This window comes from Schistocerca nitens, chromosome 3, assembly GCF_023898315.1.
Source record: "Schistocerca nitens isolate TAMUIC-IGC-003100 chromosome 3, iqSchNite1.1, whole genome shotgun sequence".
In the NCBI taxonomy this organism is placed as follows: domain Eukaryota; kingdom Metazoa; phylum Arthropoda; class Insecta; order Orthoptera; family Acrididae; genus Schistocerca; species Schistocerca nitens.
Window position 1 is genome coordinate 766519389 of NC_064616.1, and position 27458 is coordinate 766546846.

Consider the following 27458-nt stretch of genomic DNA (forward strand, 5'->3'; position numbering starts at 1 on the left):
TACATTCAGTCTCTCTCTCTCTCTCTCCATCCTTCATAAGCTCTTACAGAAACATTTCTTGTTTAATTAGGAATCTTGATGCATTCATCACCCCATTTTTACAGAAACTCAGTGTCTATACAAAATGTTCATCCATTGAATCAGTTCTATAGAAAGGATGTTCAGAAACTTCAAAGACCACAACAACTAAATATTGAATAAAATGTTTTAACTGATGTACTGTTTTAAGCATCTTTCTGACTTGCAACACTTTTTCCATGTAATTGTTTTTCTTGTGTCAAGTAATAAATTTTTCACCATTGTTTATATGGTGGAAAATACCAGCATTCTCTTCTTTAATGTGGTATTAGCAAACTGTAGCAGACGAACTCTGGTCTTAATTTATTAAATGGCCTTCACACAAAGTTTCTTATGTTCCTAAGAAGTACCTTCAGAGTATTTCTACCAAATATATAAATCTACATGCAAAGTCCCTTTTTCAACCATTGACTTTACAATTGTGTCATACCGTTGTCATTTCTTAACACCTGTCTCGTATTCTCATGTCTGTCAAATAGCAAAGTTTAATAATGAATCTTATTCACATTGTGTTAAGCAATTGTTTATTTTTTTAGATTCTTGGGAGCATTGTTTATTAAACCAATTCTTTACAAAGTTTTTAATCAGCAACCCCATTTTATGCAAGAGCATTTTTCGTAACCTCCAACTTACTTATATAAATGTAATTAGTGCCAACTGTGTACTGAAGGACCTTTTTCTTTTTTTCGATGCATGAACAGTATCCCAAAGACACTCCTTGTTGAAGCCCTGATCGAGTAAATTTTTATAAACAAACAATATTTGAGAAGTGATTCTTCAGTTTCTCCCAGCATATTTGTTGATCAAAAAGCTCATGGGTATACTGCTGGTTCATAGTATTTAATGGTCACAATATTTAGGTGATCAGACATCTCGCCATCATCAGATGTGCTGACGAACTGAGCTGCTTAGGGCACGCGTTTGACCAATATCCCCTGCCCCACAAGCTGCTCACTCTGCAGTCCACAGCCAAGTCACGGACACACTAGAGTTAGTGTCTGTGATAGCGTTGATATAATTTCTCTGTCCGCCCTGGCCACCAGATCGTTTTGTTTGCTTCTTAGTTAAACTCTGTACTGGTTCCCATGCCTTGGTAAGATTATAGACACAATCTTGCTTGATGAGATCATCCCTGGTGCAAATTTCTATGGCCTCTCTAAAGACACTGTCCCTTTATTTGGATGTCTGTGCCAGGATCCTGGTATGTTTGTACTCCATTGTGCTTTTCTCAGACAAACAGCACTCTGCAATTACTGACTTGTTGGGATAAATCAGTTGACTGTGCCTCTAGTATCCTTGGAACGATCTTTGACGGTGCACACTGTCTGTCCAATATATGTAAAAGGCAGATTTTACTCAATGCTTCTTCGGTATGAATCCAATTTTTTCCAATAGTGTGCCAGTGTTCAGTATAAAAGCAGTGGCTGCCTCTTCCTCCGTGACCTCTTCAGTTTGCACAGGTTGCCCTGTTGTGGTGGGGCAGGAAGTGTGCCTAACTTGCCGTTCTGGGTACCCATTTTTTTTTTTTTTTTTTTTTTTTTTTTTTTTTTTTTTTTTTTTTTTTAAGTGTAGTTCTTAGGTGTTCCAGCTCCTGTGGCAGACTTTTTGCATGCAAAATTATATGCACTCTGTGTTCTAGTGTTTTTAGTACCCCACTCCTTAGCGAAGGATGATGACAGGTGTCTGCATGCAAATACAGGTCATTGTCTGCTTTCTTCCAATACACACTGTGGCCCAGAGTGCCATCAGCTCTCTTGTTGACCATGATGTCGGGAATGGTAATCTTCCTTCTGTTTTGGTCTACATAGTGAATTTGATGTACTAGTTCAGATGTTCAATGAGGTCAAAAAGTGTGCCCCTTCAATGGAGCCAGGTGATGAACGTGTCATCCATATAATGGAGGGGGAGGGGGGGGGGGAAGTTTCCACTTGGATGATGTCAGGGCTCCTTCCTCAAAGTTCTCCATACACAAATTTGTGACCACAGGCGAGAGTGGGCTGCCATTGTGACTCCTTTCATTTGTTCATAGTATTTTCCATTAAACAGAAAATACATGGAGGTCAGGACATGCCTGAAAAGCTCGGTGGTCTTCTCACCAAATTTCTGATCAAAAAGCTCTAGTGACTCACAGAGGCACTCAGGTGAAGAATAAAACCCTGACGCTGTCGAGGCATTTTGCAAAATCTGCAGAATTGCAGATATATGATGAGTGCATTCACCCACATAGGGCCAGCCTTGCTTTGGTAAATGAAAGAGTGCACTTTATCCATTGGAGCCTCGAATACAACTCCCACAAAATAAATAAATAGACTACATTTACATCTACATTTATACTCCGCAGGCCACCCAACAGTGTGTGGCGGAGGGCACTTTACGTGCCACTGTCATTACCTCCCTTTCCTGTTCCAGTCGCGTATGGTTCGCAGGAAGAACGACTGCCGGAAAGCCTCCGTGCATGCTCAAATCTCTCTAATTTTACATTCGTGATCTCCTCAGGAGGTATAAGTAGGGGGAAGCAATATATTCGATACCTCATCCAGAAACGCACCCTCTCGAAACCTGGACAGCAAGCTGCAGAGTCTGCCACTAGTTTGCTAAACATCTCCATAACGCTATCACGCTTACCAAATAACCCTGTGACGAAACGCGCCGCTCTTCCTCGGATCTTCTCTATCTCCTCCGTCAACCTGACCTGGTACGGATCCCACACTGATGAGCAATACTCAAGTATAGGTTGAACGAGTGTTTTGTAAGCCACTTCCTTTGTTGGACTAAATTTCTAAGGACTCTCCCAATGAATCTCAACCTGGCACCCGCCTTACCAACAATTAATTTTATATGATCATTCCACTTCAGATTGTTCTGTACACATACTCCCAGATATGTTACAGAAGTAACTGCTACCAGTGTTTGTTCCGCTATCATATAATCATACAATAAAGGATCCTTCTTTCTATGTATTCACAATACATTACATTTGTCTATGTTAAGGGTTAGCTGCCACACTCTGCACCAAGTGCCTATCCGCTACAGATTTTCCTGCATTTCGCTACAATTTTATAATGCTGCAACTTCTCTGTATACTACAGTATCATCCGCAAAATGCCGCATGGAACTTCCGACACTATCTACTAGGTCATTTATATATATTGTGAAAAGCAATGGTCCCATAACACTCCCCTGTGGCACGCCAGAGATTACTTTAACATCTGTAGACGTCTCTCCATTGAGAACAACATGCTGTGTTCTGTTTGCTAAAAACTCTTCAATCCAGCCACACAACTGGTTTTATATTCTGTAGGCTCTTACTTTATCAGGTGACAGTGCGGAACTGTATCAAACGCCTTCCAGAAGTCAAGGAAAAATGGTATCTACCTGGGAGCCTGTATGTAATATTTCCTGGGTCTCATGAACAAATAAAGTGAGTTGGGTCTCTCGCAATCGCTGTTTCCGGAATCCATGTTGATTCCTACAGAGTAGATTCTGGGTTTCCAGAAATGACATGATACGCGAGCAAAAAACGTGTTCTAAAATTCTACAGCAGATCGATGTCAGAGATAGAGGTCTATAGTTTTGCCCATCTGCTCGACGGCCCTTCTTGAAAACTGGAACTACCTGTGCTCTTTTCCAATCATTTGGAACCTTTCGTTCCTCGGCCGGCCGCGGTAGTCTAGCGGTTCTGGCGCTGCAGTCCGGAACCGCGGGATTGCTACGGTCGCAGGTTCGAATCCTGCCTCGGGCATGGGTGTGTGTGATGTCCTTAGGTTAGTTAGGTTTAAGTAGTTCTAAGTTCTAGGGGACTTATGACCTAAGATGTTGAGTCCCATAGTGCTCAGAGCCATTTGAACCATTTTCTTTCGTTCCTCTAGAGACTTGCGGTACACGGCTGTTAGAATGGGGGCAAGTTCTTTCGTGTACTCTGTGTAGAATCGAATTGGTATCCCGTCAGGTCCAGTGGACTTTCCTCTCTTGCATGATTTCAGTTGCTTTTCTATTCCTTGGACACTTATTTCGATGTGGGTCATTTTTTCGTTTGTGCGAGGATTTAGAGAAGGAACTGCAGTGCGGTCTTCCTCTGTGAAACAGCTTTGGAAAAAGGTGTTCAGTATTTCAGCTTTACGCATGTCATCCTCTGTTTCAATGCCATTATCATCCCAGAGTGTCTGGATATGCTGTTTCGATCCACTTACTGATTTAACGTAAGACTAGAACTTCCTAGGATTTTCTGTCAAGTCGGTACATTGAATTTTACTTTCGAATTCACTTATGCTAACTTTGACATTGTTTAGCTTCTGTGTGTCTGAGAGGTTTGGTTTGCGTTTAAACTTGGAGTGAAGTTCTCTTTGCTTTCGCAGTAGTTTCCTAACTTTGTTGTTGAACCACGGTGGGTTTTTCCCGTCCCTCACAGTTTTACTCGGCACGTACCTGTCTAAAACGCATTTTACGATTGCCTTGAACTTTTTCCATAAACACTCAACATTGTCAGTGTCGGAACAGAAATTTTCGTTTTGATCTGTTAGGTAGTCTGAAATCTGCCTCCTATTACTCTTACTAAACAGATAAACCTTTCTCCCTTTTTATATTCTTCTTTACTTCCATATTCAGGGATGCTGCAATGGCCTTATGATCACTGATTCCCTGTTCTGCACTTAGAGTCGAAAAGTTTGGGTCTGTTTGTTTCATTAGGTCCAAGATGTTATCTCCACGAATCGGTTCTCTGTTTAATTGCTCGAGGTAATTTTCGGATAGTGCACTCAGTATAATGTTACTCGATGTTCTATCCGTACCACCCGTCCTAAACATCTGAGTGTCCCATTCTATATCTGGTAAATTGAAATCTCCACCTAAGACTATAACATGCTGCGGAAATTTATGTGAAATGTATTCCAGATTTTCTCTCGGTTGTTCTGCCACTAATGCTGCTGAGTTGGGAGGTTGGTAAAAAGAGCCAATTATTATCCTAGCTCAGTTGTTGAGTATAACCTCCACCCATAATAATTCACACGAACTATCCACTTCTAATTATCTACAGGATAAACTACTACTAACAGTGACAAACATGCCACCACCGGTTGCAGGCAATCTATCCTTTCTAAACACCGTCTGTGCCTTTGTAAACGTTTCGGCAGAATTTATCCCTGGTTTCAGCCAGCTTTCCGTACCTATGAAAATTTCAGCTTCGGTGCTTTCTATCAGCGCTTGAAGTTCCGGTACTTAAACAATGCAGCTTCGACAGTTTACAATTACAATACCGATTACTGCTTGGTCCCCACATGTTTGTCCCACACCCTTTGAGGCTGTTGCCCTTTCTGTACTTGCCCGAGGCCATCTAACCTAAAAAACCACCCAGTCCACGCCACACAACCCGTGCTACCTGTGTAGCTGCCTGCTGTGTGTAGTGGACTCTTGGCCTATCCAGCAGAACCCGAAACCCCACCACCCTATGGCGCAAGTCGAGGAATCTGTAGCCAATCATTTTAATTTCTTGACCTGAGATTGGATTGATGATGATACCTGGATGGCAGTTGATTCTGCCCATAGGAAGGCCATGGGACTTCAAATATCAAAATCCTCAAATGTCTCTGACAAACCATCACTGGAGGCCCAATGCAAGATGGTCATTAATCTGACTGACCTGGAGCAGAATGATGATGCGGTTTCAGTTCTGAAGAATGGACTTAACTTTGCTCCCATGCCAAAATTCATACCAGTCACAGGCATCATCAGCACACTTGAACAAGTTGTGCCACGACTACTGCCTAAAGCAGCTGAAGAAGTATGTTGTGAAACCTGCCATGCACTGATGACAACCAAGCCCACTAAGTTCAACGTTGCCAGCAGAGGGAGGGCAGCTATTCAAGACCTGAGTGAGTGCCCTGAGATTGTTGTCTTACCTGCTGACAAAGACAATGCTAATGTTGTTCTTTCCCACAAGGATAACATTGAGAAGATGCAGAGCCTGCTTGATGACAACCACAAAGAAGGTGCTATTCTCAAGCACATGGATTTACCAGAAGGGTCACCAAGAAACTGTTACCTCAAGGACCTGTACTGCCAAGACTTTATTGACTCAGTACAAGTTCACAAAGGTGGAATGGCTTTGCACGCCATTGTCAGCAACATTAGGGCACCTACATATTTGCGGGCAAAATACCTGACAGAAATACTAAGCCATTATGTGGGTAAATTCCGTCATCATATCTGCAATGCTGTAGATTTTGTAAAATGCCTTGACAACTTCAGGGTGAAGGACTCAGATACCCTGGGGAGTTCTGATGTTTTTTTATTATTCACCAGGGTACCTCTACGAGAGTCGCTAGAGCTCATGGGTCAGAAATTTGACGAGAAAACCACTGGATTTTTCAGGAAGAGTCACAATGGGCAGCTCACAGTCACATGTGGTCACTGATTTGTATATGGAGAACTTCAAGGAGGAAATGCTGGCATCATCCATATGGGAACACAAGTGTTTTTTCCATTACGTGGATGACAAGTTCATCGCCTGGCCCTATGGAAGGTGCAAACTCTTTGACTTCCTTAGCATATGAACTCCATATATCCCAACATCAAATTCACTATGTACACTGAAACAGAAGGAAGATTACCACTCCTAGACGTCATGGTCAAGAAAGAGCTAATGGCACTCTGGGCCACAGTTTGTATTGGGAAAAAAAACACACAGTGGCCTGTATTTGCATGCAGACACCTGCCATCACCCTTTGCAGAGGAATGGGCACAGTGCACATTATTTCAGAGAGCAGAGAGTCTGCAACAGGATACAGGAGCCGGAATGCGTCAGTAATGTATTAAAAAAAAAAAAGTAACCAGACTGACAGATTAGGCATGCTCTCCACCCTATCACAACAGTATAACATATGCAGACAGAAGAAATTGTGGAGGAAGAGGCAGCCACAGCCTTTATACTGTACATTGGTGCACTATTGGGAAAAACTGGATGCATATTGAAGAAGCATCAAGAAAAACTGTTTTTGGCACACCCAATAAAACATGAGCATTATTGGGAAGTGTCAAAGATGATATGTTTGTGAAAGGCCAGTGTATACCAGATTCCATGTGAATGTGGGAAGATGCATATTAGACATATAGTGCATATCATTGAAGATTGTTGCTGAGAATACCCAAGACTTGCTCGACGGATGTCTCCCAACAAGTCAGCTGTTGTAGAGCACTGTTTGTCTGAGAATCATCCAATGGAATAAAAAAGTACTTTGCCTTCCCCCGGGGGGCTCGCCACTCTTTGGTGGGTTCATGTTTGGCTACCACGGGGCCCCAGCCTTTACAGCACTTTTTCCCTTCCGTGCTGCATGTCTATCCTCTTGCTATTCCTGTTCCCCTCCCTTGGGGAACATGTCTGGCGTATTATTGGGAATGTTCTGCATTCTGTCGCTGACTTGCGAACAGTCTCAACTTTTTTTTAGCTCCCATTTCCTTTCTTTGTTTCTCTTCTCCTCTCGTTCCTCTGCTTCGGTGTTTGAGGAACCTCTTTTTTTTTTTTCTTCTTCCTCCCTGTGTGCTCCTGAAACTGGCCCACGTGTCTCACGCGTAAAAGGTGACTGGGTTACACATAATTCCCAGCCCCGGGTCGACAGGTAGGGTTCGCACGTACCCCCTGGTACAGGCCAGGCCCAGGGAGGGGTGATTGCCTGAGCTGTAACTTACCCAGATTGCCCATTGGTCCCTCCATTAGGTGTTCGGGAGGTGTGACCTGAGGTGTGAACAATCACCAAGGCGGGTGCACCACCATGTGAAAGGGGCCCCCAGTTGGAAGGAGTGCACCATCAGAGACGCTGGCAATCATGGGGGATTTCCTTGCGATGAGTCACTCATCCTCTCCATCGACGTCAACGAAACGTAAACGTAATCAGGCTACTAGTACGAAGACCCTTCCCACTGCACCACGGTTCCTTGTGGTATCCCATACTGACGATGTTCAGCCCTTTGTCACAGTCAATCCATTTATTATTCAGAAAGGTGTTGATGCCATTGCTGGCCCTGTGAAATCCTGCTCTCGTGTATGTAATGGCACTTTGCTTCTGGAGACGGCTTCTGATTCTCGAGCACAAATACTTGCTGCCTTGCTTTTCCACAGCTACCTTGTTCGTGTCGAGTCACATAGAACTTTGAATTCTTCCTGGGGTGTAATTTACATGAGGCTGCTTGACAGTCTAACCGAGGCCAAAATGCAATCCTACGTCTCTGATCAGGGTGTCATTGTCGTCCATCTAGTAATGAAAAAAGTAGATTACTCCTTGGTGCCCACCCACACTCTTCCTCAGCTTTGATAGGGTGGTGCTGCCATCCAAGATTAAAGCAGGCTATGAAATCATCACAGTCTGGCCGTACATTCCAAATCAGATGTGCTGCTACCAGTGTCATCGGTTTAATCACACTAGAATGTCTTGTCGACATCCAGCCAAATGCATGACCTGTGGCAGCGATGCACACAAGGGCGAATGTCCGCCTCCTCCTCCCCACTGTATCAGTTGCAATGGTGGCCATGCCACCTCCTCCTGGGATTGTCCCTTGTATATAGATGAGCGGGCTGTTCAAGAGATCCGGGTAAAGGAAAAAGTGCCTTATCCAGTAGCTCGCAAATTACTGACTAGTCGCAAACCATGTGTTCTCCCGTCTGGCACTTGTACTTCGGTTCTTGTTACCCCCTCACTCAATGAAGAACATAGCTATGCAGACATGCGACCTCAAATTTGGCTCTGAGGTTGTGAAGTCGCCCAGCATCACCGTCCCCTCGTCCCACTGTGCAATGCTGTCAAACTCTCGCCTAAAGGGGCGAAGCTACCCAGTACACAAATGGCAGGCAGAAAAGGACTGGAGGAGTACTCCTGAGAAGACTTCCTCTGTCCCTCCAGCCAAACAACACCCAAGTCTTCCTCTAACCAGAAGGGCTTGAAGTCTACTAAGGGCAAATGGTCTTCTCGTTCACCAACTCGAAGATCCTGCTCGACAGTGTCGCCACGTGGTCACTTAGATCGGCTAGCCTCTGTCTCGCCAGTGCACACCACCAACCATTTTTGCAGCATTGGACTCCACCGACCGACAACATAAGCACGCCGATGCTTCTGTGGACCCCATGGAGCAGGATCCTCCTACTTCTGTGCCCTGTAGTAGCGACTCTTCATTGGCAGTCTCTCAGTGGCCACCGAGGTGACACCCCTACATCTCTACCTCCTCATGACTGTCCTACAGTGAAATGTTTGCGGTCTTTTGTCCCACAAAGAGGATTTACAGCTGCTTCTAGATTCGCAGTGTTCCCTTGTACTCTACCTTCAGGAAACAAAATTGCACCCTCAAGACCATTTTGAGCTTCCACATTACTTACCAATTCATTTTGACCGTCCCTGTGGAGGTCGGCATCCCTTTTCATGGGGGCGTCATGCTGCTTATACGGTATGACCTTCATAGTCAACCCATCTCCCTGACTACCCGTCTTCAAGCTGTTGCTGTTCGCCTTTTCATTCCCCGCCTGGTTTTTCCCCCTGTACCATTTATGTACCTCCGTCCTTCGATGTCACCAGGGCAGACTTCCTTCAGCTTATTGGGCAGCTACCTCCACTGTTTTTGCTACTAGGTGACTTTAATGCGCGTCATCCCCTTTGGGGTTCTCCCAGGACCTGCCAGAGAGGTGCCCTCTTGGCTGACATTCTTAACCAACTCAACCTATTCTGCCTTAACACTGGTGCACCCACTTCCCTTTCTGACTCCTTGCACACCTATTCCCATTTGGACCTCTCCTTTTGCACTGCCCAGCTTCCTCATTGTCATGAGTGGTCCTTTCTTCCTGATGCCTACTCGAGCGACCATTTCCTGTGCACGCTCTGTCTGCTGACTTCCTACCCCATCCACATGCATGCCCAAATGGTAGCTTACTAAGGCTGACTGGTAGCTTTACTCCTCCATGGCGACCTTCACAGAACAAGATTTCCTCATTTGTGATGATGAGGTGGACTATCTCACCAACATTGTCCTGACTGCTGCAGAACGTTCCATTCCTCACACTACCTCTTTACCACGTCATCCCCCAGTCCCTTGGTGGACTGAGGCATACTGAGATGGAGTCTGTGCACGGAGACGTGCTTTCCACGTTTCTAACAGTCATCCTATGATGGTAGACTGCATTCACTATAAACACATGTGCAATTCTTTGGAATAGCAAAAGAGCTAGCTGGCTTTCATTCACTAGTTCTTGTACCAGTTGAACCCCCTTCCTCTGTTGTGTGGGCCAACCTCCGATGGCTCTATGGGACCGAGATCCGCTCCCCAATTTCCGGCCTGACAGTAGCAGGCCCTGTTGCTATCTCCAACACCTTGGTCCGCCATTTTGCAGACATTTAGAGTTCTTCCCACTATCGCCTTGCCTTCCTACATCGGAACCAATTGGAGGCGGCTCTGGCTATACCCTTCTCTTCTCTGAATCATGAGTGTTACAATGCCGCCTTTACTATGAGGGAGCTAGAGTATGCTCTCAGTTTATCCCGATCCTCCGCCCCAGGACCAGACACCATCCACATTCAGATGTTGCAGCACTTTTCTCTTGTGGACAAGCACTTTCTGCTTAACACGTACAACTGCATCTGGGCAGAGGGCACATTTCCCGGACGTAGGCGTGAAGCCACTGTCATACCCTTACCTAAGCCAGGTAAGGACAAAAACCTTCCTTCTAGCTACCGCCCCATCTCTTACGAGCTGCGTTTGCAAGGTGATGGAACCTATGATTCATGCCCGGCAGGTGTGGTGGCTCGAATCTTGCCATTTACTCAAGACTGCACAGTGTGGATTTAGAGTGTGGCATTCTGCAGTTGACCATCTCGTTACTTTGTCCACTCATCTCGTGAATGATTGTCTGTGGAAATCCCAGACTGTGGCAGTGTATTTTAGATTTGGAGAAGCCCTACGACACCTGCTGGAGAAATGGTATCTTCCGTACTGTTTACACATTGGGCTTCCGTGGCCGCCTGCCCTGTTTTCTTCAGGCATTTTTACAAGACAGAGTTTTCAAGATGCATGTTGGTTCTGTCTTGTCGGACACCTTCATTCATTAAAATGGTGTGCCTCAGGGATCCATCCTGAGTATCATCCTCTTTGCTGTCACCATTAACCCTATAATGGCCTGTCTCCCACCGGGCATCTCCAGCTCCCTTTTTGTTGATGATTTTGCCATCTATTGCAATTCTCCACGGACCTGTCTCACTGAGCGGCATCTTCAGTGCTGTCTTGATCGTCTTCACTCCTGGAGCATCGCCAGTGGCTTCCGCTTTTCCACTGACAAAACCCTCTGTATGAATTTCTGGCAGTGCACATGTTTTCTCCCACTGTCTCTACATCTTGGGCTTGTTGCTCTTCCTTTCATTGACAGTATGAAATTCCTGGGGCTCATCCTAGATAGGAAACTCTCTTTGTCCTCCCATGTTTCTTACTTGGCAGCTCGCTGTACGCAGTCCCTCAATGTCCTGTGTGTCCTCAGTGGTACTTCTTGGGAGTGCCGATTAAACCACCCTCCTCCGTTTATACCAGCCCCTTGTCCGTTTGAAACTTAACTATGAGTGCTTTGTTTATGCATTTGCACACCCATCCCTTTTACGCCATCCCAACACTATCCATCATCATGGCATCCGTTTGGCCCTGAGCACCTTCTACACTAGCCCGGTTGAGAGTCTGTATGCTGAAGCTGCTGAACTGCCACTGTCCTACCGCTGTGACTTTCTCCTCAGCAGGTATGCATGCCGTTTGTTCTGCCATGCGTGGCCACCCCTCCTATGCCTCCTTCTTTGATGATTCATTAGATCATCAGCATGGGGCTCGACCCTCCTATGTGTTACCTCCTGGAGTTTGCTTCTGCCATTTGCTATGGCGGCTTAACTTCCCACTACCTGCAACTTTCCCCGTAGGTGTGAACCCTTCATCACCTTGGCTTCGTGAAGTGGTCCATCTTAACCTTGGCCTTCATTTGCTTCCTAAGGACACTACTCCATCGTTGGTCTATCGCCTTCAGTTTCACGACCTTTGCGTGGAACTTAACGCTAGAACCTTTGTATACACTGATGGCTCTCGGACTGACCATGGGGTTGGGTGTGCCTTAGTCATTGGCACCCTCCTCAGTATTCACAGCTGAGCTCTTCGCCTTGTACCAGGCTAAGGAGTACATCCAGCAACACAGCCTTCCCAAGTGTGTCCTCTGCTCAGACTCACTCAGCACCCTCCAAAGTCTATGTGCACTGTACACTGCTCATCCCTTAGTGCAGCGGGTCCAGGAAAAATGTCAATTGCTAGCTCTTGGTGGAGCCAATGTGATGTTTCTGTGGGTCGCTGGTCATGTCAGTCTGCCACGAAACGAGGCTGCTGATGCTGCTGCCAATGCTGCAGTCCTAGTACCTCAGCTTGCTAGTTCCTATATTCCCTCCGATGATATCTGTGTTGCTGTCTGTCAGGAGGTGGTGTCCCATTGTCATCGTCAATGGTCGTCCCTTTACAGGAATAAACTCTGGCTTATTAAGCATCTCCCAGCAGCTTGGACGACCTCCTCTCAGCCCTCCTGTCATTTTAATTAGGCTGCGTATTGGGCACTGCCTTTTTAGCCATCGTCATTTGCTCAGTGGCACTGCCCCACCACTTTGTACTCATTGTGCCCAAATTTTAACTGTCTGCCACTACCTGCTGGAATGCCCTTTTTTTTTACCAATTTACGTTCCATTTTGGGTTTGCCATCTGAATTATCAGCTGTTTTAGCGAATGACACACGAGCTGTCACCCGCGTATTACTTTTTATCCACCAAAGCAATATGGCAAAGGCCATTTAATTTTTAGTTTTGGATCTCAATTTTTGTGTGCTGTTTCTTTAGCCCTTTTTCCACGTGCCTTGTTTAGCTGTCTCCTGTTCTGGCCATTGGGACTGACATGTATTCATTTCCCTCGTATCTGTGTTTGTGTTCTATAGTTTTGACTTGCGTGCACATGACCTCAGTTGTTTTTTGCACCCTAAAACAAAACAAAAGAAATGTACTATAATCTTGCATACAGTTCCAAATAATGGGACTGTGTTGTCAGAGAGACTGTACAAATTCACACCAGGGATGATCTTATCAATTGAGATTGCAGGTATAATCTTAGCAAAGCTTAGGAACAAGCACTGATTTTAATTAAGACGATTCTCAGCAAACAAAATGATCTTGTGACCAGAGCGGACAGAGAACTTACATCAACACTATCACAGATGCCGACACTAGCGTCTCTGCGACCACCGACGTGTGGCTGCTTATGCGGATCATGGAGGGAGCAGCTCATGGAGGCAGGGTATATTAGATGGCCATGTGCGCTTAGCTCAGTTTTTCAGTGCATCTGATGATGATGATGATGATGATGATGATGATGACATGTATGATCACCGAAATATTGTGCATGTTCGACACTGTGAACTGGCAACATGCCCATGGCCTATTTGATCAATATTTGAGAAGAACGTACACTCTGGACAAAACATTCATCACACGCTAATGGCATGTAACTCTGCTTCTGACTTTTGCCTCAATTTGGCATGGAAGAGACTCCACAAGTTTCTTCCTTAACTGCCATTATTTCACGTGTCCACATCAATCGGTCCTACTGTATTAATCACATGCAACTGACTAGCACACACTCTACTTTCATGCTGTAATTTAGTTTAGTGGTGGGTGGGAGGGGGTGGGGGCTCCACCATATAACCACCTGGTATCAGTTCTACACCACCTAAAGCACTACCAAGTGACCTGGCTACTGTTTTAACGGTGTGGCTAATCCACCCCCCCTCGTGAGCTTACTTGAAGAAGGGAAAGTTGCTCACATGGATCATTAGCCCAGTCAACAAAGACCAAAAGATGGCTGGGAAGAAAATTTGTGTAGTCGCAAATTTTTGTGCAGTGGTAGAGGGGAGTGTCATTAACAACATACTGAAAATTCTTCCCCCTTTCATAGTTTTTCAAAATGAAGAATGAGCAGGCAGTTTCCCATTCTGTCTACTGTACATCACTGAAAGCAACTACAGGATACATAACAACAGAAGTTAGACCATTCCACAGCCCCCCCCCCCCCCCACCTATCTCGACCCCTCCGCTTGCGCGCACCCCCCACCCCACCCTCCCTCCCTCTCTCTCTCTCTCTCTCTCTCTCTCTCTCTCTCTCTCTCTCTCTCTCTCTCACACACACACACACACACACACACACACACACACACACACACACACAGTCTTGTCCATAAGGAATTTATTATGCAGTAATGATGATGATGTTTGTGTCGTGTTTTTGATTACCAAGTAATAGCAATCACTATTACTAATGTTTCAAAAATAAAAACTGCAGCAAAATAAAATTAATGTTAAGTTTAAAACAGCATTTATGATGTCCTTTTAATAGTTGTACTTTATTAGTTGTTAGTGATTAGGATGCAAATTATACATCTGTTATTGATACAAACTTACTTTTAGCTGCTGATGATCTGCCACCTCCACCGGAGCCATCAGATTACAGTCAGTGCCACACATCAAACTTCCCACCACCGCCTGATGACTTACCTCCTCCTCCATCACCTGTTAGTTCAAGCTATTCAGAGCTGCGCAGGGCAAATTACCAACCTGACTTTGGGACCTATGGACCTTCATCTCAGGTACTGATAGTTTTTAAAAAATTATGTTAATATTGCCATCAGAGCAACTACTGGAAGGAAGCTATTACAGTCAATGACATTTTAAGAGTAGCGTATGGAATAATTAACTCACTTTGCTCTCCATCAGCACTTTGACTGTCGTTATAGGGATCCCAATAGTGATGCTTTGAATTGGATAGAGGCTATTCAATTTGAGTATTTTGGCTTCATCATATCTTTCTCATATCACCCCAAAACTGGCTGACAACAAAGTGCTGTGACATTCCTTGAGCCTCGTGGGATCCAAGGTGGAGCGAATTATACTGGTAAGAGATAAGCCACTTGCAGGTTAACATGCAACTGTCAGCAGGGAATACTTTGGGATGATACCTGTCAGCACAGAACAAAACTTCAGAGATTAACAACTGCAAAGAACAGAATGGTTCTAAAACTTTAAAATAACAAATTATGCAATTTCCTGTATTTGCATTTAGACTGTGTTACTAATCACAAAGTATTTTCCAGCAGTCTTAAGTGCAGATGCTTTAAAAAACATTTTGCCTGTGTGTCATCAGTTTTTGCCACTGAAATTAAGATATCACAAGTGGCATAACTGATAGCTGAAATTCATTAGCATGTGAAGGGCAATAATAGGCTTTGTAAGTTGTTCATGTTGAATCACAATTTTCACCGCAGTGACTGACAGACATGTGGAAGCATGCAACTGGTATTATTCTGCTTGCTGAGTATCCATTGTTAGGGTTTATTGTGGAACTGAGTATATTGTATTTGTGCTTGTTCAAGTATCAATTTGGCTTTGCTCATGCTGAAGGAACAATCTTGGTGCCTTTGGAGTGATTTACAAAATGGGCGGGATACATGTTGGTAAGCTGAGATGTAATTTGTACCTAAATATTTCCAAATGATAGGTCAATGCTACGAAGATCTCCATGATGAATGTAGAGATTTCTTTCCCTCATCTAAATTAAAGATAAATTTATGGAGCATCTGCAGTGGGTCCACCGATTAAGGTAGAATTCCCTCCTCCTCCTCCTCCTCCTCCTCCTCCTCCTCCTCCTCCTCCTCTTCTGCTGATGCTACTTATAAAAGATAGCAATCCTGGATTGTGCTGGTGGAAAGACCACATGAATCTAATCAGAAGGGTCCAGTGAAAATATACTTCACCCACAAACTACACTGCTTGAAAAATATTCATTTGACCAATTGTTGGAGGGTGTTTGTCTATCTGGGGTTCCTGTCAAGTTGAATTAGTGAAACAGAAAAATCTCTTAAAAGAAACAGCTCAATTTGGTCACTGCAAGAGTAGCACAGAAATGCTTATCATATGCCAGTTAGAGATTCTTCAAATCATCTTAAAAATTCAATGGAGGCAACATTTCAGTGTGACGCAAGGAATACATTACTTCCTTTGACAGTTATCTTGCATACTGTCCATGGTATTTAAATTGAAGGGATTCGGGTGTGTACAGAGGTAATCCAATAATCATTAGTTCCACATTACAGTCATGAATGAAGCAGGAAGGAAAGAAAATACTCTGAAACACTATATACCGTTTATTCATTCACCATAAGGTGTCATGTAAGTTACAGATGTAGATCAGGGTGTATACGCCCCTGGAAATCTGGGAAAAATGTGGAAATTTTTTCATCCCGGGAAAATCTGGAATAATGACTCCAATTTTTTAAAGTTTTGGATATTTGACATTGTTTTAATTTTCAGTTAAATTCATGTAATTTTGGCTGGTAAGAACTGGTACTCTAACAAAGATTTCACTTTAGACCACCACTGCAGAATAGCACCGCAGTATAAAACATAAGAAGAGAATAACGCCAAAATAAAACTTCAGTTGTAAAGAAAATGCACTATACATTACTGTGTAACAACAAACTGCTTTTGATGAGCTTCACATCACAGGTGTTTACATTTCTAACAAGTCATGGGAAAATATTGCAAATGGTGATTTGAGATGCGTTATTTTCAAAGTAAACTTCATTCTGCACAAGACAAAGTATGTTGTGTGTGAGAATGTAGGATGAACATCTTGTACCACAAAATATTTGACTCTTATTCAAAATTTAACACTTTGAGGAACAGCCAGATAGAAAAATATCTGGTCCAGAAGACCAGCCATTTATGCCATTATTTAAAACTTTACAGGCACGTTTGTGTTTGATATACCTTAAAGGGTAACACATGCTAAAAAAAAAAAGACTAGAATTATGTATGAGAACTTAGCTTTTCTTGTCGTTATACTTTATAGTTGGGTTCAGTTGAGTCGGGGGAAGAGACCAGAGAGGTCATCGGTCTCATGAGATTTGGGAAGAATGGGGATGGAAGTTGGCCGTGCCCATTGAAAGGAACTATCCCAGCATTTGCCTGAAGCGATTTAGGGAAATCACTGAAAACCTAAATCAGGATGGCTAGACGTGGGATTGAACTGTCACCCTCCCGAATGCGAGTCCATTGTGTTAACCACTGCACCACCTTGCTCGGCTATACTTTATGTATTTTAAATTTAAACCACTAACTTTTTCTGTTCATGTTTTCACACTACTTAACAGTGATGTTGCTATTGACTGACTACAACATGTATCCTATTCTCTGAACAATTGCTGTCATTGGCTGGAGAGATCACGCGATGTGGACTATGATTGGCTGACAAAAGCACATCGCTATCTCGATTTCAGTGCTTCAGAAGCTACCGCGCTCCATTTGGTGGAATTCATATTCATATGTTGGTAATATGAAAATATGCATTGTCCATGTTGCCATGCATCAGAGATCTTTCTATAACTGTTTTTTTTCTCTTTTTTTTCTGGGATTCCATTTCCTAAAGTGCAGGAAAGTTCTATGCTGGTGTATAAAACAGCTCAGAGGCAAAGTATACAAGGTCCGTTCAAAAATTTCCAAAACTTTTTCCATAAAACTTTTCTATGCTTACCTTTTAATTATTGTGCATCGTCTCCTTCAAAATATTCTCCTCCACAATTGATACACCACTCCCAATGCCCTTTCTAGTTCCAGAAGCAGTCTTGGTACACCTCTTGCTAGAATGCGTGAAGTGCTATTTGTGAATTTTCCTTTATAATCTATCATTGCAAATTTTTGTCATGTCAACAGGTTTTTCAACTTTGGAAATAAACAAAAAGTCTACATGGGCGAGGTCTGAAGAAACTTCCTGGCAGATTAAAACTGTATGCCGAACCGAGACTCGAACTCAGTCCCGAGTTCGAGTCTCGGTCCGGCACACAGTTTTAATCTGCCAAGAAGTTTCATATCAGCGCACACTCCGCTGCTGAGTGAAAATCTCATTCTGGAGATCTGGAGAGTACGGAGGACAAGGCAGCGCAATGATTTTGTTTTTTTGTGCAATGGTTGTGAACCAACAGGGATGAATGTACAGGTGCGTTATCATGATCCAAGAGCCATGAATTGTCTCGCCACATTTCAGCCCGTATCCTTCTCACATTTTCTTGCAGTCACTGATACACATCCTGATAGTACACCTGATGAACAGTTTCTCCCTGTGGCAGGAATTCATGATGAACCAATCCTTCAAAGTCAAAGAAGAGCTTCCTGAAAGAGGGTCATCTTTAACTTCCGTCTGGCCATTTTTAAACTGTGTGAACCATTCAGAGCACCTAGTACCACTTAAGCACTCATCACTGTAGGCTTCCTGCATCATTTAGTGTGTCTCTGTAAAGGTTTTCTAGAGTTTCACGCAAAATTTAGTGGAGACGCATTGCTCCTCTAATTGTGTCGTCTGGAAATTCGCAAACTGTGGGACGCAATGTTCCACCCAGTACAGCACTGAACAGTAGCTAACCAACATACAATGAAACTTCCAGCAGTTACACATTAAACACAGGCGTGTGCAGGGCTGCCAACTTCATTTCATTCCAACTCATCATGGGTGCGAAATTACGAATGTCCTGGAATTTCTTGAACAGACCTCGTGTGGTCACATAACCAAAATAAGTGTTTATTCACCTGGGAAAAAGTGTATTTTTATTTGGGAAAATCCAGGAATTATTTTTTCTTTTCTGTTTATACAACCTGTACATGCAAAATTAAGTTTATGGAAGGATTGTGTTACCATCTTTGTGATTCATGTGGAAACACTGATCATGATGGTCACAGAGCATAGTTTAAACCTTGTCTTTATTTGAACCTTTGTATTATACAGCTTATATGATGAAGAATTGTCATCCACAACCTATTTACTGCCTTACTAATAGCTGCCAGACTATTGTCTTTCATCGTGCTTATTCTCTGATACTGTAAAACCATTTTCTTTACTTACTTTCTCATTTATATAAATTTCTCTTTGTAGAAACTGCAACTTCAGGAAGAATGTAAATTTTTATCAAACTTAAAACACTTTGAAATTAATAGGACATGAATGGTTAAATTTACATTGTAGCAGCATAAATCAGCTTAACTTTGTCCTTACATTTGGGCTGTGCAGTGTATGTGTAAATAATTTAGAGAAGTTTCGAGGTCGAACATCATTGTAGGCAGTGATAAATAATACAAGAGATGCGATAATGGAAAATGCTAGATGGAATCCATACAATGTATGAGTCAAGACTACCATTCAGCAAGCAGTAGGTTCATTCTCGTGACACTTTTTTTGTTCCATTCCATGTAAAAATGAATGAAATTTAGGCTAAATAAAATTATGTGGAAGGGTACCCCTGTGTCTTCAAAATAGGAAAATCAAGAAGGAAAAAGAACACACTCAACTTCGCAAAATATGAATTATGTGTGATAAATTAATTCATTGCCTAATGTAGACAGGTTGCTTATTTCAGTGTCCTTAATTGTGTTTTAATTTTACATGTCATGGGTCAGGTGAACATAATGGGTCAAGAACCCAAAGTCAGGTAGTGAAGGCAGGAATGAACCAAGCCTTTTTTTGTTTTTCTTTTTCCCCAAACCAGACCACCCTACTTTCAAAAAAGGTAGCAGTCATAATGAGTGTAAAGACTTCATCTTCAATACTTTTACAGGAGAAAATTTGTATTCTCAGATCTTCCAAGCAAAAAGTGTAATTGTTTTCACTAACGTGAATTTCTGTACAGCAGCTGAGAAACCACATACCACAGTTAGAAGCCTGCATCAGGAATAGAAGCAACTACAAAGACATGCTGAAATGTTTTCAATTAATTTTGACCTTTCTTGGCAAAGAATCATTTTGTGGAGTATCCTTTTGTGTTTGGAACATTATTCATCATGCAAAGTGGATGAAGAAAGCAATTTTTATTGCTTGAATTTATTTTCTGTGATGGATTGTCACAACACGAGGAATTCAATTTGTTTTTGTATTTTCCCTATCAGCATTTACATAAGAGTGAGGTTCTGCGCTCATTTTGCAGTTAAAGTACTGTTTGAGAATGAAGTCTTTCGCTACTACACCGAACAGTCTGACTTCTTGCCACATAAGTTCAGGGTAAAACCTTGAGCTTTCGACGATTACCTCCATTGTCTTCGTCAAGAACAACTGACTGTCGAAACTGATGCTGTTGTGGCCCCAAAGACGGCTTCTGATGGGTCAGTAATTAAGTCATGCTGTCGCAGATATCAGCTCCTGCACTTGCGGCGCCAGCGCTCCACACGTAGTGTAAAAATTGTGACGAATATCTCTGGCTCTTCTCTGCATCGACCGCTCGCTTCCAGGCAATGATAAGGTTATATCCACTGTCACAGTTGAATATTTTCTTGCACATTCTTATTATTACAGCCTCTTTCATTATGGAGTCGCAGAATGTAGGAGATTTGGACAAAAATTTTGTTTCTTCAAACGATATTTTTTACTTGTTTTTGAGGCTGTTTTTGAGACAACTGCAAATTTCTCCTGTTCTTGACTTTTAATATGCCGTTGATGTTTTGCACAGTGGTCAAAAATGGTGTGGTTGAACAGTCTCGTGTAAGACTAGGCGCAAATTGAGACGCGTATAGCGCGTGTGGCGTGACGCAGCGCAGCGCGCGTTTTTGTAACATCACAGATTCAAATGGGACCGCGCAAATTGCGACGCGACGCGACTGGGACACGACACGCGCCTGCGCCAGGTCGCGCGGCGTTGTGGTTGAGGCACAGTTTCTCGCACCGCGCGTGCCTCGCTAGCACTGTGGGAAATTTGAGGCGGGGAGCGGGAAAGTAGTCCGGCCATATGCTCACATCGGAACGGCGAATATGAGCAGTGGTAGTATTTTTGTAGTATTGCGCATAGGAGAAATTTTGCCTTACTGTGTACTAAGTTTTATTGCCTTTGGGTAGTGTTTCGTTTTTCGCCATTTAAACGCTCCAGCTTTCTTCGTTTGTACGTTATACTTTTCTGTTATTTATATCTGTATAGTTTTGTTCTGTTTTTCTTCTGTCAAGAAAAATGCATACTTCAATAACTGATGAGCCATTGGCCGTTGGAATTGAATCATATGCCTCCGCGATGTTTTCAGATCGCAAGAAGGGACAGAGAGTAGTGAATAAGGAAGCAAGGAAAATTATGAAATCATGTGATTAAGAATCAAGGCAGGAAAGTAAAACAAGGATATCTTCTCGCTGTGTAGTATGCTAGAGTATCTGTACGATCTGTTACAAAAATTTAGAAAGGCATAATCTCCACAGGTGTGATCCCTTTTTGCTTCTGGTAAAAAGCGTCCAAGATCTGAAGTATACAAGTCTCACTGTGATTACTCTGATATGGATGTAATAATGTAATACGACACACTGTACTACATGCATGTGAAAATCATATTTCCACTGCAACTAGAAACAGTCGAAAAGCGGTCACAACAATGTTTTAATTGGTTCACCGTGATGAGAAAAAGCATTTCAGTTGTTGCATGGACATTATCAGCATTAATAAACTAATTATATAACAGGCTACACAAATGAAGAAAATTGTCTGTATTATTACGAAAGTAGGAATATCCTAAAAGATTGTTATGATTAGATATATTTAATTTGTTGAAATGTACTGCTGACAAAGGCAGATCCACTTTCATGACAATGTTTTTCGAACTCCAACTCACAAGGCACACATGGCTGGCTAGTGCATTCCTGTCGCGCGCATTATCCTCCGCTGCTGACAATACACTGACCATTGTGTTGTGCGACAGATCAATTGTTTATTTTTCTCAATAACAACTATTTTATTCGCGATCACGCATTCAGTTTGGCAAGCCGTAGGTGAGTAACCAGTATCTGGCATGTGCCTATCATTCCGCCTGAAGGAACGCTCATCATTATTTTAACACTGCTCAAATCAAGAGAAAGAATAAAATCCTTTGGTAAGTTACCATTCCAGTCGCTCAGTGTTAAAAATACGATGGGTTACGGGGATTCCACCAAAATTCCAACAGAATTGCCAATCTGTTTTTGTGTGACTTCTTAATCTTTTCTCATTCGAAGAAGCATCACCATTTATGAGTAGAGGCCACATTTCTCTTGGTGTCTGGTTTAATTGTACTTCCTTTGTCACAATGTAATTTGCCAAACTCATCTCACAGCAGCTATTGAGACAAAATTCCGAAACGGAGGGCCTCATTAAACATGTAAGCCGGCCGTGGTGGCCGAGCGGTTCTAGGCGCTACTGTCAGGAACCGCGTGAACGCTGCGGTCGCAGGTTCGAATCCTGCCTAGGGCATGGATCTGTGTGATGTCCTTAGGTTAGTTAGGTTTAAGTAGTTCTAAGTTCTAGGGGACTGATGACCTCAGCAGTTAAGTCCCACAGTGCTCAGAGCCATCTGAACCATTTTTTTAAACATTTAATTGGCAATCACAGTGCTCAATAGCTTACAAAAAACCTCATGGTATCAGTTTGCAGTAACATAAAAGAAGAAATTTCATGTTTATTTTCATACTAGGAAGCTCTTGTTTCGCTAGCCCTCGATAACTCTTAAAAAATTACAGTCACTGGGGTGAAATAAATAATAAAGGAAGTATAAGTAGTGATATATCGCCATAGATAAGACAGTTCCGTGTGTTTAATAATTGGCAAAATACTCTACTCCTTGTGTGCTATTATTTGCCAAACTTTAGTTCCGATGTCTCGAGCGGTTTAGGAGATATGAGAGATGTTGCAAGTATTTCATTCTCGCGGGCGTGAGATCGGAAGTGAGCGCGCTACATGGGATCCATTTTCTCGAGATCGGAAGCAGATAGAGATCTCCTCCCAAGTCTAAACAAAAATTCAGCATGTTAGCTAAATTTCATACGCAGCAACATATGGTGTAATACGCACCAAACGCAAAATCATAGCGCCCCCTAATTTTCGTTGCAAACTTTTTGAGTTTTGCGTATTGTCTTACTAAAATGTGTACATCACAATAAGAATGGTTATTAGCGAGGTGATGGGCACTTCGTCACGAAGCTGGCATATAACGCTACAAGTAAGGCAAAAGTCATATATTTTCAAAGAATAGTTTCTGTAAAACCGTTTGAGAAAGATACTCTGTAGTGTCGTGTTACGTCACACGTGCTATACGCTTCTCAATTTGCGCCTAGCCTAACAGCTTCTGCACTCACAATGGATGTTGTAAGTCCCAGGAATCTTGAGGGTGGGACTGTCCTTAATACTTAGGGTCCTGAGCCATCGCGCGCAGGTGTCTACCATAAAGACTGGCGGATTTTAACGCATTTTAAACTACAACAACTCATGAAAGGTTTCAGTAATAGCAATAAAATTACTCTTATTGAAAAACCTAGACTTTCTTGTTTAAAACCATATATAATACCTTTCTCTTCAATCAATACATACTTATGACAAGCATTATTATTATAACATCATTTTTGAAAAAAGGAAAAATTGGTCAAAGGTATATTCACTGTATTTTCTAGAAGGAATTTTTTTTTTATTTTACACAAAAATTGTAATTATGATGGATACAGTATGTCTTATCTACAGTAACCTCCTGTAACTATTTTAGGATGCAATTTTCTCTTTGTGTGGTAAATTTTGAAGCACAGCATTTTGCACAATGCTACTTTACATTCACTACACTGGTAGCTTGTGTCTTTTCGCCACAATTTTCCAGTCAGTTTTTTTCCTTTCAGAGAACACACTACACACTGTTTTTGTTTGTTTCTTACCTACTTCTGTCTGTCTTTTCCAGGAAATGATTTCCAGTTGATAGTCTTGAGAGTCCAGATGGACCAGTCAGGGTTAAAGATCTTTGCTTTGTGCAAGATCCTGTCATGAAGTGAGATGTTGAGGTGTTTTCCAGTAACCTTATTGTATAATATGCAGGAATTTACAGTTGCCATTAGTATAACATGGAATGCCAACTTTCTCCACCCCTTCACAGTTCGATGTTCAAATGCGCCGTATGACAATCGCTGATCTGATAAGTCACCACCAAACTTGTTTTTATTGTAGTCCACTACACAGGCTGGCTTTGACTTCTCTCTTCCTCTCTTCCTCTCTGATCAGTGAAAGTGACCATCTCGGCAGTATGCCTTGTACTTATCATATGCACATTTCTTTTGTCCTTCCAACACAGCGCTAACATATTTCCTTTACGCCTAAAAATAAGTTCACCTCGCTGAAGGTTCAGATCTTTTATAGCACGAGGCAATCCCTACCGAGATTTTCTTCTTATTCCCCCAAGAGCAGTTTTTGCAGCTTCCAGTTCTGAAGCAAGTATTGGACTTATGTAGAATCTGTCCGTAAACAAAGTGTAGCCTTTTCCTGACAGATTTGCAAGCAATGTCTTTACCAGAGTCACTGTGTCAGACCTTTCACCCGCGTAAACAGGAGAAATTCCAGATGTAACCTGTGTCAGCTTTGGATAACATGTACAGTTTCGTACCGTATTTATTTGGTTTTTGTGGCACATACTGTTTGAAATACACGCGACCTCGAAATTTACACATGCCTTCATTTGTTGTAATTTTTTGAGATGGTGTATACGCACGCTGGAAATTAGCACACACATTATTTAGGAGGGGTCTCACCTTGTGCAGTGGGCCATAAAAGGAATTATCATTCTGGAAGTTTCTCAAAATAGAAGGAAATCTGTCACAGCTCAAGATCTTTGGACAGAAATTACATGACACAACAGGGTTCTTGGACCAGTGCTCTCATATACGTGGTCTCACACTTACACACACATGGACTACAATTGCCAGAAACTTCCTTATTTCCATAAGTGTAACTCCTTTCCCCTTTGATAATGAGCAGGTGGGTGAAAGGGAATTTGTGCTTTGTAATTTCCTGATGCATTGTTGAGCATACAGATTAGTTTGTTCCTTTATATGTTTCATCATACTGTCTGTCAGGAAATATGAAAAAAGAAATCTAGAGGTGCACTGTTCTGGTCTAAACTGACAACATTGCATATTCCGAATTGTCCTGAGAATAGATCGATATTTGGTGCACGATCAGTAGTCGTCCAACCTTCCTCAGAATCGGTGCGGCGTGCAGGTCTCGGCTTCCCCCTCGCCGTCAGTCTCGCTTGCTCTTCAGGCATAATATCGACGGGATTACTTGCTGATGAAGTGCTTGGACACCTGCTCCCCTCTTCTGAATCTATCAGAAGAGTGGTATTTGCAAATAAAATCATAATTACGTACTGAGAGTTTTTTCAGTGAAAATCTGAACAAAAATTATACATGTTTTGTTGTCAGAATTCTTTACCTGCACTGCCAGAAACTTCTTCTTGAACATAGTCCACATCATCATCAGAGTTATCTACAATATCTTCCTCTGACAAATCAACATCACTTTCTTCTAAATCACGATATAACTCGTGAGCAATTTCTTTGTCCGTCAAGCCACACTTCGCCATGTTGATGCTACTTAGACCGCGGGGGAAAAAATCGCCGCTCACAAAACCCAACAAATAAAAAGGGAAGCACACCCTTCCACAGCATGCCTGCACCATCTAGTGACCAATACTCGAACTACAGTCCATGCAGCGCCTCCCATACAAGTGGGAGCCGTAAATTACGGTCGCCGGACTTTCGGGCAGGCCGCGAACGCCCGTATTTTTACGGGCATCGGCACCTAAGTATTAAGAGGGCGCAGCATCACCTTTATCTCCTTAGGAGGTCAGAAAATAGATCTGGTACATTGTCTTCCCAGGACTCTGCATATTTTGCTGGATGTATCGGCATGGAAGGGAAGAAATACAATCGGTGGCTCATCACGTGAATGTTGAAGAAACCGCAAGTTGACGAACACTGATTCATATCTTAGTGCCCAGAGTTTTCACCATCCAGTACAGAAGAGAGCAGCTTTAAGTACACCAGTACACAGAGCAAAAATTACTTGTGACGAGGACAACTGGGATTCTGACATTAATGATTTTAAGTATGTGTTCCAAAAGGACAGCTGTGAGTCACATTATATGAAGTCAGTGTCCTCCAAGAAAGGGAAACATGAAAATGTTTTATTCAACATAGAATACTGTATTTAGATTTCAGTTTTTCAAAATTTCATAACTATCATATTACCACCCATGATATTTCTCAGGTGGCTTCTCAAAAACAGAATGATTATTTGTGTTATCTGTCTCTGGAGTATGCTATCTTGGCAGTCATTGATCTTGTCTTCTGAATCAAAAATGAAAATCTTTAATGCAGTGAGTCACGAGGCAGAATCATTAGACTAATATACACTCCTGGAAATGGAAAAAAGAACACATTGACACCGGTGTGTCAGACCCACCATACTTGCTCCGGACACTGCGAGAGGGCTGTACAAGCAATGATCACACGCACGGCACAGCGGACACACCAGGCACACCAGGAACCGCGGTGTTGGCCGTCGAATGGCGCTAGCTGCGCAGCATTTGTGCACCGCCGCCGTCAGTGTCAGCCAGTTTGCCGTGGCATACGGAGCTCCATTGCAGTCTTTAACACTGGTAGCATACCGCGACAGCGTGGACGTGAACCGTATGTGCAGTTGACGGACTTTGAGCGAGGGCGTATAGTGGGCATGCGGGAGGCCGGGTGGACATACCGCCGAATTGCTCAACACGTGGGGCGTGAGGTCTCCACAGTACATCGATGTTGTCGCCAGTGGTCGGCGGAAGGTGCACGTGCCCGTCGACCTAGGACCGGACCGCAGCGACGCATGGATGCACGCCAAGACCGTAGGATCCTACGCAGTGCCGTAGGGGACCGCACCGCCACTTCCCAGCAAATTAGGGACACTGTTGCTCCTGGGGTATCGGCGAGGACCATTCGCAACCGTCTCCATGAAGCTGGGCTACGGTCCCGCACACCGTTAGGCCGTCTTCCGCTCACGCCCCAACATCGTGCAGCCCGCCTCCAGTGGTGTCGCAACAGGCGTGAATGGAGGGACGAATGGAGACGTGTCGTCTTCAGCGATGAGAGTCGCTTCTGCCTTGGTGCCAATGATGGTCGTATGCGTGTTTGGCGCCGTGCAGGTGAGCGCCACAATCAGGACTGCATACGACCGAGGCACACAGGGTCAACACCCGGCATCATGGTGTGGCGAGCGATCTCCTACACTGGCCGTACACCACTGGTGATCGTCGAGGGGACACTGAATAGTGCACGGTACATCCAAACCGTCATGGAACCCATCGTTCTACCATTCCTAGACCGGCAAGGGAACTTGCTGTTCCAACAGGACAATGCACGTCCGCATGTATCCCGTGCCACCCAACGTGCTCTAGAAGGTGTAAGTCAACTACCCTGGCCAGCAAGATCTCCGGATCTGTCCCCCATTGAGCATG

The 27458-nt window shown here is 43.2% G+C and overlaps 1 protein-coding gene across 2 annotated transcripts in view; it reads left to right on the forward strand.

Annotated features, from left to right (window-relative positions):
- Window positions 1-27458, forward strand: part of LOC126248763 (lipoma-preferred partner homolog) — an 82728-nt gene that overhangs the window by 22164 nt on the left and 33106 nt on the right. For both annotated transcript variants that reach the window (XM_049950117.1, XM_049950116.1), the window contains exon 5: window positions 14571-14749. In XM_049950117.1, coding sequence (XP_049806074.1) covers window positions 14571-14749 — 179 coding nt within the window. The remainder of the gene's footprint in view (window positions 1-14570; window positions 14750-27458) is intronic.